Source organism: Photinus pyralis, unplaced genomic scaffold (genome assembly GCF_008802855.1).
Source record: "Photinus pyralis isolate 1611_PpyrPB1 unplaced genomic scaffold, Ppyr1.3 Ppyr1.4_LG6, whole genome shotgun sequence".
In the NCBI taxonomy this organism is placed as follows: domain Eukaryota; kingdom Metazoa; phylum Arthropoda; class Insecta; order Coleoptera; family Lampyridae; genus Photinus; species Photinus pyralis.
In genome coordinates, this window is record NW_022170663.1 from 2248964 (window position 1) to 2260810 (window position 11847).

Consider the following 11847-nt stretch of genomic DNA (forward strand, 5'->3'; position numbering starts at 1 on the left):
TGAATCGCAACTCATATATCACACATAGATTCTAAACCCAAGGGTTTTTATTAGCAGAACCTCACCCCCTGGGATAGATAACTCGCCCCTCGTTCGAGTCCACAGTTGACTATCAAGATCAGTCCCGGTATTCAGTAACTCATTTGGTTACAGTTTTCCCCACCCCCGTGACCGTCTCTTCAAAGCGAGAGTTAGTTTACAAACAAAACAAGTACACATACCTAAGAATAAAAAATAAAAGGAGAACCTTGCATTAAAAGGGGACTTGACAGAAATGGACAAAAAGGAAGTGATAAAAGTGCGAGAAGAGTGGGGAGAAACGCGTCATTATTGGCAGTGGTGTAATAAAACAAAAATGACATCGTCTCTTCTGTTTTATGATAAGTCAAGTCGACATAACTGACCAGCGCAAAGGAAGTGATATTTTGACGACTTCCGTCGCGTGTTATGCTATTTTCCACCATCATTATATTCTCTCCTGTTATTTTTTACTCGTAGACACATACACATAAAAAATTCCACGTTTAAAAGAATGATCAAAAATATAAATCTAAGTTGGGGCCAAGACCATGCAATCGAAACATAAACAAAGATTTAGTAAACATTACACAAAAAATGAACGCGATTTCAGACAAAAGGTTAACGGTATCAAACACATGAATCTGCATTTAAGGTTAAATCAACTCAACTTCAAAATCTAAGATTGAAACTCGTTCAAGTTGCCAAACGCAACCACTGACGTTCGTGATCTATAGATGGCACAGAGCTTTTCCCCTAAAATTGCGTGGTTGCCAGCTCTAAAAAATGTGTGCAGCGTCCCAAGTTGTATATACAGGGTGGAACCTCTCAAGATGTTGACAAAAAGCGGTTTTTTATAGCATAAGAGAACCATTAACCACAGACGTTAAAAAAAATGTTTTCAAGACGTAAGTGAGGAATGAGGATCAATGAAAAACATTTTTGGAAAAATTTTGGGGCATACGGGCCTATGTTAAAAAAAATGTATGCAAAAAAACCGGTTTATTCCAATAAACGAAAAATTCGTATCCATTGCCAGCCGTAGTTTGTGCTTCCTATAACAAAATACAGAAAACATCGTTGATCAACATTTCATTTATTGAACGTTTACAAAATAAATTTGACAAACTAAAACATCTCATACATTTTGTATATTAATAAATGCATTTCAAAGAAAAGCAAAACTTAAAATATATAATAAATAAAAAAAATTGCCAAATTCCATCGGCTAAATTCTCAACAATTTCAAACGTGAATTTTTTAAAAGCTTCTATTACAAGAGCCCTTACCGATATATTTTATAAAAATTTACTTAATTCTTTCTTTTCTTTACACATGTTGAAGCCTCTTAAATACAACTAAAGCGAAACATTGATTGCATTGTGCATTTATAATATTGAACGACGCCAAAGATTGATCTAATACTGAAATACATTAGAAGAACTGCAAAGTATGGTTTTTTTCTCTGGCAAGATAGAAGTCGGAAGTAGTTGCCTAAATTTCCTAGAGGTATAACAACGTGTACATAGCACCATGCTACATACTACTTGAAGTGGAGTGAACCGCCGTTACTGGCAACCTAAGTATTGCAGCACCTCGCGTACAATTTTAAACTTAACACAGAACAACTTTTTGTAAAATTCATAATTTCAGTCAACTAAAACGTTTAAATACAGAGCGCCCTTGTAGTACGCACTCCCGCACAGAGTAAAATATCAAAGTGAAGAGGTGCTACAAAGGGCGCCCTCTATTAATATACTTATCGCTAATAATAATCACCAACTCATGAGCATATTATAAATCAGTACTATCCGAATCTGATTTAATTCGATTGACAGGCGGCGGCGGCGGAGGTTGTGTCGGTTTGTTCAGGCTACGGGGGGAGGGCGGCGTTTGAAGCAGCGTGCCCGGAAGAACGGCGTCGACGATGTTGCCGTCCGACTGTGTGCGTGTATGACTAGCTTTCGTGTTTCCGTTTAGCTTCTCTACTGAATCGGAATTTAACTTTTCATTCGACTTCATTATGCCCAGTTTCGGAGGTATTTCGGGTCTGTTGTTGCTACCTACCGACGACGTGCGACTGCGCGTTGTCTCGGTGAAATTGAAGTTAACGTCGCCGCACTTGTTCTCGATGGAGGGCCTAGACTGGGGTTTCTCGACGTGATGGCCCAGAAATTTCTCCTTCTCGGCCATTTGCGTGTCGTGGCCCGCTTGGAATTTGTCGATGTTTTTCAGCTGAATGTTGACATAGCTCGGTTGCTGTTTATTGGCGACGCTGTACACAGAGCACTGGGTGCGCTGTAACGCCGGGTCGATGATTTCCGAGGCACTCCGTACGGACGTTTTTAGGGAAGGCGGGCGTACGGGTACAACGGGCTTTGAAGGTCTTTCGTTAGCATTGTCGTATGTTTTCCGCAATTGCACAGGATCGCCATCGATGTCTACACAATTTAAGGACTTGCTCATTACAGAGTCTACCCTGGAGATTTGACTTCGTGACGTGTCCACCGGAGGTTTTTGGCTATCACATATTACACTAGTACGAGGCGCCGCAATCGGCTTGATTGTCAATTTACCGTCAACGATTGGAGTACTGTTCCCCTTTGAGTGGATGTTGTTTGAGGTGATCGTGATCTTATCTACGTTTACCGTTTGCGCAGCGATTTGCTGAATCGGTTTTGCCTTGGAGATTTGAATACTGGCCGTTGGTTGAGAGACGTAGGTTACTTCGACAGTTTGCGATTCATCTAAGTTGACTAGAGGTGATCTTGCGTGATCATTTGGCTTGTGCATGTTTGCTTGTTCGATTGTTTCGGATGATCCGTTGTCAAGAACCAAACTCTGCCGACGTTGACTAGAAGTTGCGTCTTCTGTCGTCTACGAAAACAATATCGCAACATTTACCAAACATAAATAAAGTAGCCACTCGTTATCATACAATATCAGCGTGTACTGTGTTTAAATTGGTATGGAAAACATTCAAAATATTCGCGTGAGGCTAGCCAGACAATCGCAATTGAAGCAATGGGTAGGTTGACATAGAAAACCACAAGATAGAAATAATAAAAGTGCGCCTATTGTCGCAAATCTTGTACGATCAGATTGTTTGCATTATTAAGAAAAAACGGAAGTAGTTTTAAGATTTCTTATTTTAATTGTCGGCCGTCTGCGTGCGGGGAAATCTAATTAAGGTTTTTTTTTTCATGTGTTTCAGAATAAATTTTTGTCATTGTCAATTGTGTGTTTATTCGAATCCATTGTGCGACCCGGATTTTCGTGTCCAGTGACCTGTAACTTACTTGGTCACGTACCACACACGTTTCTGCTGGCCTCATCTCCGTGGAGTCCATATGTATCCCTAATAGTCTAAGCGGTACACAGAAAAATCTGACGAATAATGCAGAAAGCATGCCGTTTGGCATGGTCGATTTTTATGTCCAATAGATCGATTTGACCCGCAGCACCCCCTTCCCCTACCATGTGGAACCAATATGGCGGCTATTTAAGAAAAAATCTGCTTCTGACTAAAAAAATATATATTTATATTTCAAGGATGGCATGCGAGTAATGTTTTAAGGATAATTTGAAGTTGCTGATTTCAAATCTGAGGTCAAAAAAACAAAATGTAATAAATTTAAGCTTTAATTAGTTTTATCCTTCATGGTACTCTAATGAAAAGTCTCAACGTAAGGAATTAATTTCTACCAACCATAGCCCTCCTCCTCGACTTCTTATCGTGATTGGGTATATTCCCTTACGCACCTCATGAACCGATTGTCGGAAGAGGGTAGGTACTCACAAAGGGCGATTGAGACGTCTGCAAGAAATATATCCATTGGTGATATCGAGGGTGATATCAAAACAAAAGCTATTTCGGTTAAAAAAATGCGCTTTATCTGCACAAGAGTTGTGCACAATTTATACTTGTTTAATTATGATAACACTGTTTGGTTTTGATGAAACATACGCTCGGCTCCGGCGGCTCTGCCACCTCGACTCGCTCTGATTTGTAACGGTCCATAGCTCGGCTTCGCCTCGCACTTTTCACTGTTCAACCAAGACAATTTTTCAGTTTCAGTTTTGGTACGGTAAGAAAATGATATTGAGCAGACTGACTTGACATTTTTTTTTAATTTCCCTCAGGCGATTTCAGGACTGAGAGGGAATGCGAATGAGAATCATTTCCTCGGATTCTTTTTCTTTTAATTTTCATTTGGTTTTCTTGGTTACCATTTTTAGAAATACGAAATAATTTGAAATTTCGTTGTCAAGAAGAGAATTTTTTTAATTATCATAAACCAAATTTGATTTTCTTTATTCTCATTTTCAAAAAAACATAATAATTAAATATTTAACGACTTTTTTCGTTGAAAAGTGGACAATGTTTTTTAAATTTTCAAAAGAACAAGTTTGTTTTTGTCATTTGCATTTTCAAAAACACCGAATAATTAGAAATCGATCATTTTTTGTCGGGAAATTGAGTTTTTAAAAATTCATTTTCATTTCCAAACATAGGAAATCCTTTGGAACCTAACGATTATTCATTCTCAAGAAGAGAATTAAAAAAAAAACTATTAAAAACCAATTTTGGTTTCCTTATTTTCTTTTTCAAGCACACAGATTAATTGGAAAAACTTAATGAATTTTGCCGTTGACTAGTTTGACATTTTCAAAATCCAAGTCTGGTTTCGTTGTTTTAATTTTCAAAAATACGAGATAACTATTAATCAACAATTTTTTTGTGGTCAATTTGAGAATTTTTTAAGTTTTGATAACCAAGTTTGGTTTCACTATTTACTCTTTCCAAAATATGGAATAATTTCAAATCCAACGATTTTCCTTATTTTCGTTTTCAAAATAATACGGAATAGTTAAAAATCGGACCATTTTTTCTTGTCAAATTGATTTTTTTAATTTCAAAAGCTATGTTTGGTTTTTCTTTATTTGCATTTTCAAGAATACATAATAATGGGAAATTTAACGATTTTTTTCGTTGAAAAGTTGAAATTTTTTTTAATTTTCAGTGTACATGTTTTACCAATATGATACTCCTGTAACATTATTATGAAAAATAATGAAATTTTTCGATGTTGTCGTACACGTTGAGAACTATAAATTATAATGTAATTGTAGAATTCATATTATTAGAACACATTTCCTGGAAGGTTTTCACTTATTCATTTCCTTTCTTTGTAATCAACGAAGACCCTAGAGATACTCTCGGTAGCGAGGGGGGGATTTTTTAGTTGATTTTGATTTGAATGTTTTAATGATTTTATTAAATTTCTCTGCCACCTCGACTCGCTCAGATTTGTAACGGTCTATAGCTCGGCTTCGCCTCGCACTTTTCACTGTTCATCCAAGACAATTTTTCAGTTTCAGTTTTCGTACGGTAAGAAAACGATATTGAGCAGACTGACTTGACATTTTTTTTTAATTTGTGAGTAATATTTTTATTTTTTGGAAACATCACCTATACAAAGTGACGTTTTTTTGAAAATTTCCATTCAACTTGTTGAATCCAGATCTGCACATAATTGCACACAAGATTTTTTAATTTTGATAACACTTTTTGGATTTGATGAGACATACGCTCGGCTCCACTCGCTCTGATTTGTAACGGTCCATAGCGAGGCTAATCGCTCATAACGCAAATTTTTTTTTATATCTCCCCTCCTTGGCCTTCTACGAATTTTTAAACTAAAGATGGTTTTACTTTTTATTAGTAAAATGTATTTTTTTTAAAAACCAATATTGTAATTATTTATCCAACAATTATTTTATGATTTAGATCGACATTAAAAGAAAAAAAAAATATTAACTGGAAGAAGTATTTTTAATAATATTTAAATGACCAATTAGAGTGTAAATTGCTTGAATTTTGTTCTTTTTGTCGCAGATGCCATCCTTGAAAATATATTTTTTAGCTAGTGACAGCTTTTTCCTAAATGGCCGCCATATTGATTCCACAGGTTGGGGGAAGGGAGTGCTACGGGTCAAATCGATCTATTGGACATACATATCGTTTATGGCAAATGGCTTGCTTTCTGCATTGTTCGTCAGATTTTTTCGATTTTTAATATGTACCGCTTAGACTATAAGGAAAGCTGAAACTTGTTTATGCTGAACGAACAAAGTCCTACCTTCTATATTCTATGGACGAAACCTTGTGCAATACGGTGCTTGAAAAGTGAAAGTAGAGTTAAACATTCGAATTCGCAAAAAAAAGATTAAAGAAAGCTGTCTCTCGTTAATAATACATTGCTAAATTTACCAATTTTGTAGAGAACTTCACGACCTTGTTGCTTAATATGTGTGTAGCACCGTGTTTTCAGCTAATCAAGATACTTACCAAGACTTTCACTTTATGTTCCTGATTCGCCTTGGACTTATGCGACCTATTTAGAGTAGTACTCCCCGACGGATACGATGGCAGCACGTGTTCGGTGCTGTACTCGTCACTTTTGCTCATCAGCGTGACAGGTGGCGTTGGCGCCAATTTCGACTTACGCGCCCGTATTTGAGGTTTAGGACTGGCCGTTTCCGGATGACTAAAATGGTCCATGCTGTAATTACCGGAGACAAACTCTCCGCCCGATTCGTGACTAATTTTCTCCATTTCCTCCGGACACAGCTCGGCCGGGGTCATCGTCAGGTAACTGTTGACGCTATCCGAAAATAGTATCTCTGCGTTGGATATGAACATTTCGACGATCATGTTCAGCGTCATACAGTTCGCCATATGCATGTCCATCTCCATATTTTGCCTCCATAGTAAATTAGGCGAAATGACTATCGCGATATTTGAGGCTGTCATTTTATTTTCGGCGTTTTTCGATAGTTTCGCGAAGAATTGTACTAAATAAGTTAAGTTATCTTTATTGGCCTGCGGAAGTTTCTTAAGTATTTTTTGGACGACCGCCACCCTCTGCTCTTCGGGATAATGCATGGCGTCCATCCACTCGTCGTATAAGCTATACGTTAATAAGGGTTCGGGGAGATCGCGTAAGTAAGACTTTAAAGTACTCGCCAAGACGTGAACGTCTCTATACTCGGAGAGTAGGGGTAACGAGAAACAGCCCGAATCGATCGCTAATTTTAAACGTTTCACTTTGGATGCACTACCGACCACCCGAAATAAACCTTCCTCCGACATACCGCCGTCCGATAACGCGCAGACGCAAATCTCCAAGGGGTAGGCCAACTTTCGATTTGTTACGCGCAAATGTTCCTCGAGCGGTATGCCAAAGACCGTCTTAACCGAACTATCTCCTACAAAAACAAGTGAATTGTAAACACGCATGCAATTTAAGAGAGCAATGGAATACCTATTTTTTGTTCAAGACTAGGAATAATTTTTTCTAAACTTTTCAAGGCACTTTCGTGATAGGCCCTCTGAAGTTTAAGTAACTGTAGTACATGTTGGGCTATTTCGGATTCTTTCCGCAGTAAGCTGAACATTTCCACAGCCAATGTGTCTCGGTGCTGCTCCACCTTAGTGTCCGCTTCTTCCATGTCATCTTTAAGCGACTCCTTGTTGTTGCCGTTTTTTGACGCCTGCAACAGACTTCGGTGAGGGAGATATACTAACAACTATGATAAACTTAAGGGGAATGCTTTGGAAAATCTGTTAACTGGGCACTGGCCAATCAACGCTTGGGGATTGGGTTTCTAGATTTTTGAAAAAATGAATGTTGCAGTTGTTTCCTTTTCAATGATTAATCCAATGACACCTTTAACTAGAGATAAAAAGGGAAAGGATGTTTTGACGTTTGAAATACGAAAAGTTGAACTGTTCCAATACGGAATATTTTGGTTTGGTCGTCATTTTCCGATAGATTGTCCATATGATGCCTCGAGATAAGACATACAGAAAAAGCGTACCAACCATAAATGCTGACAATAATTTTTTTCCACTGTGATGAGCTGATGACCTAGAACCTTTTCGATAGTAGAAGTAGAATATATCACTAGAACAAAATCTAGATAGCATAAAATATAACCGCACCCGCTTTAAAATAAGGGCACGCCACCTTTACCTTTTTTTGAAAATCCAGTTCTGAAATATCATGGTCAACCTCACGAGATAACCGAAAATATTTCAAAGAAATTCCTTTAGCGATATTGTGTATCTTCTTCACCACTGAATGTACCATTATTAGTTTCCAACCAAACTTTTCCCTAGCTTCCTTAAAAAAATTAGATTCGAAAGTCATCATTGCCAAATTATACATATAAATAGTATATATATTGTATATGACGAATTAGATGCTCAAAGTAATATTTTTATATCGCTTCAAAATTTCGAAAATTAACTGGTACACCCTGTATATTTTTACGTTTTGGATTCTATACACTTTTACACCTGATACTTGTTTTTGATAATGCATACGACGAGGGGGGGGGGGGGTTGAAAGAATAGTGTAATTTTATTTTTTAATCTAGGGGGTTATGAACAGGCCAAAATCCTTCTTCATCGACTCTAAATTCCTAGAAAAAACAATTTTGTCTGATTTATTTAATGAGAGGAATTTTAATCATTTTAAAGTTTTCAAGATTAGTTTTATACCGTTAAGTCATTTACCAAATAGAATCATAGTGGTTCGCCCTGGTATTTTTAAGCGCCCTGTATACCTCAACTGATTACAATCATTTGCTCATCCAACTACATTCTTACAACTTAGCAAAACATTCTACACAGTAAAGCAATATAAAACAGCGTTTGCTAACAAAACCATATTGATAAAAATTTTCAATAAAAAAGAATTAAAATAAAAATTTTATTTTATATGGAATTCATTTTTTGAATTCTATTACAAAAAACATAAAAATCCTCTTCACTTCTTCATTCCTTTCTACGCCTGCTTCATCCTCATCGTTCTGCCTTTTGGTCCATAATTGTATCATTACTTTGACCTCGACTTTGACAATTGTCAATGTTCTTCGAGCCCTTATTTTTCAAAACGTTTGAACTGAATGTAATTGAACAAGTTACTATTTACGAACGTATGGAGACTTTAAACAATCATGTCTGACTCAATTGTTATACAAGAAGAACCATTTTTTTTTATATTTTCAGAAAAGCAAAACCTACAAGTATGCATTCAACAAAGAATAGTTTTTGAGTTATTTTGAAAAAACGGCAGTTTTTTGAAAAAAAAAATACAAAAATGCTCTTTGTACTTCAAACGCTATTTTTTTCAAAACTTACTTAAATTTCTAAAGCATATCACCCGTACATGCATAAAATTAATTGTAAAGTGACAATGATTATTTTCAATTGGAGCTGTAATTAGGGGGTGCATTTTATATTTTTTTTTGTCCCTGAAAAGTGTACCCTTTTTCATTTTGGCGTTTGACGGATCACCAATCTTCAGGAAGCAAATTCCTTTGTATTTTTTTACTAAGAGTTTTTTTCGATAAAATAATTTAATTTAATTTGGGGGAGGAGCATCATTTGTCCATAAAAAAACCTTGTTTTTGAATGGTTGCCAAGCATAAGATTAGAAAGAAACATAATTTTTGGGTTTTGGGGGCTACCAAATCAAACATGAACTATGACTTCCCTTGGCAACCATTTTTACCAAATGATAGAGAGTACTTTTGCCATGTTAACACCCTGTATATAACCATCAACAAATGTCAACATTGGATTGGATATCACCTTGTGCTAGCAGTTTAAACATTTCCATCAGAGACCAATGGCAATATCCATTCAATCGAGACACTACATTAGAAAATTACGTAGTGTGCTACTTTCATTCGTAAGATCTGAATTAAACAATTGCCATCAGATTAAGCAATAGCATTCCCCTTGACAGGAAGAGAGCAACTTACATTATAACGATTACTAGCAGAGTCCCGGTCTAAAATATACTTATTTAAGTTACGTTTGTGCTTTATAATGTTAGGCAGGTCATTATCGATGATCTTCTGCAAGGGGGTGCTGACAATTTGTTCGACTTTCAACTCGTGATCGGCTTGCTCTCTCGCCAACTCCAATTCCGCTGCAGCACATTCCTTAATGATCGGTTGGAGTAATCTGCACTCGGTCTCGCCATTTCGCATTCCTTGCTCCTGCAAGACTTGCGCCAGTTGGTATTCGGCATACTTTTTCTACAAAGCTATGATAACAAACTCGGAGCCTCAAGAGTTAGGGTTACCATGCGCTTGTCCCCTGCGGCTTCAGAAGTTTGAGTTGTCGGAAGACGTTTGCTAATATTCGTTAGGGTAGTTCGAAAATATTCGACCTTATGATCGGCAATTCGCAATTCATCATGATTCAGTACGTCACTTTTATCAGCCCTACAAATGACAAGTGTTAGTATTATAGGGAAGATCGACAAACCGCTCACTTTAGGAAAGTTTGATCGGCCAGCTGCTTGACGCGGAAAAATTGCTTCTTCATGCTTCTATTTTCTAGCCGATTCTTTTAGTGCATAACAATAACCTTATCATACTTTACTTTGGTATCGTTTATGGACTGTCACTTCTTAATGATGAGATCATGCAGATCAAACAAAAATAATGAGACACAATCAGTTTCTGTACTTATCCTACGTTATGCAGTTCGCACTATTCACTTCGTACATTTCAATAATAACAAATTAACCGTAATATTCACGAACTTCTTTTTAAAAACCGAAAAAAACTTAGAAATGACCGTAAGCAAAATAGTTGGGCGAGTAGCACATACACCACCGTGAAGCAACAAGGTTAGGTGATCGAAAAAAGAGAGATGGGCGCTGATTTTTCGTGCGCAGTGTCTCAATTACCGCAATTTTCTTTCCATTGTAATCATTTAAAAACAGTTATCACTCGTACTATTTTTTATTAGGACCATTATGCAAGTATGGAGAGCTCGGTGATTTATTGTTAAACGTAATAAGATGCGTCACCGTTATGTAAAAAATATTCAATTAATAAAACCTTTATAGTTAATTGTCATTACCCAGCGGCGTAACATGACATTTTAAATTTGGGATTATTATATTCTCACAAAAATGTGTTGGCTAAAGTAGGACAAGCGTTCTTTTTTTCATTACATTTCATGTGAATAGCAACGAAGTACAAAATAATTGTCTCAAACGCAAAAATGTAATATTTAGTCGTTGCGATGATTTAGACAACCAGTATACCACGAATATTTTTATACATTTAAAGCATAGTAAAGGTAGGTTAGTATGCAAATCCGAATGTATCTCCTCAACACAAACTAATAAAGACTATTTGAAGACAAACAATGGCCCTCAACGGTTTTAGAAGACCCTTAGACTTCTTAGAGTATTTTGGAGAGTCTTCTAAACTTCTGGAGGTCCATAGAGACGTTTAAAGGTTTTCAAATACTCTAAAAACCTTTATATGACTTCCGTAGATTCAAAGAAGTTCTTAGAAACCGTTGGTGATTCACAAAGAAAAGATTCTTTAATAGCGAATATGCATGTAGTTTAAATCAAAGAGTATATAACGTACTCTTTGTTTAAATTTACTTGATTCTTTCTCCCGCGAATATTTATTGTCCTGGCAGGCATTATACTTAAACCATTACTTTCTTATTTATTTTGTTTTTAATTGCAAAAAATGTTAATTCAAAAGTGCAAAATAAGCAAAAGAACTTCAAATTTGCGAAACGCATCACTATTGGACGAATGAAAGTGACGTCAAATGCCACGCGATCGGATTTAAACGTTCATTTTCAAATGTTATTATTTTTATGGAAAAATAAAAAAAAGCAATCCCGAAGATTATGAATTTGTTATTACCTACTAGGTAAAATTCATCCGATCTTTTTGAAAATTCATATTTGGTCACTTCTTTTGATAACAAAAC

The 11847-nt window shown here is 36.3% G+C and overlaps 1 protein-coding gene across 1 annotated transcript; it reads right to left on the bottom strand.

The window, feature by feature from the left end:
* Window positions 1–1097: 1097 nt before the first annotated feature.
* Window positions 1098–10896, bottom strand: LOC116173172 (bargin-like). Its single transcript, XM_031490486.1, has 6 exons — window positions 10374–10896; window positions 10182–10323; window positions 9856–10134; window positions 7347–7575; window positions 6371–7290; window positions 1098–2895 (listed from the first exon to the last, which is right to left on the bottom strand). Exons 1-6 carry the CDS (start codon window positions 10424–10426, stop codon window positions 1813–1815), a joined length of 2706 nt encoding a protein of 901 aa, XP_031346346.1. The 5' UTR covers window positions 10427–10896; the 3' UTR covers window positions 1098–1812.
* Between the last annotated feature and the right edge of the window lie 951 nt (window positions 10897–11847).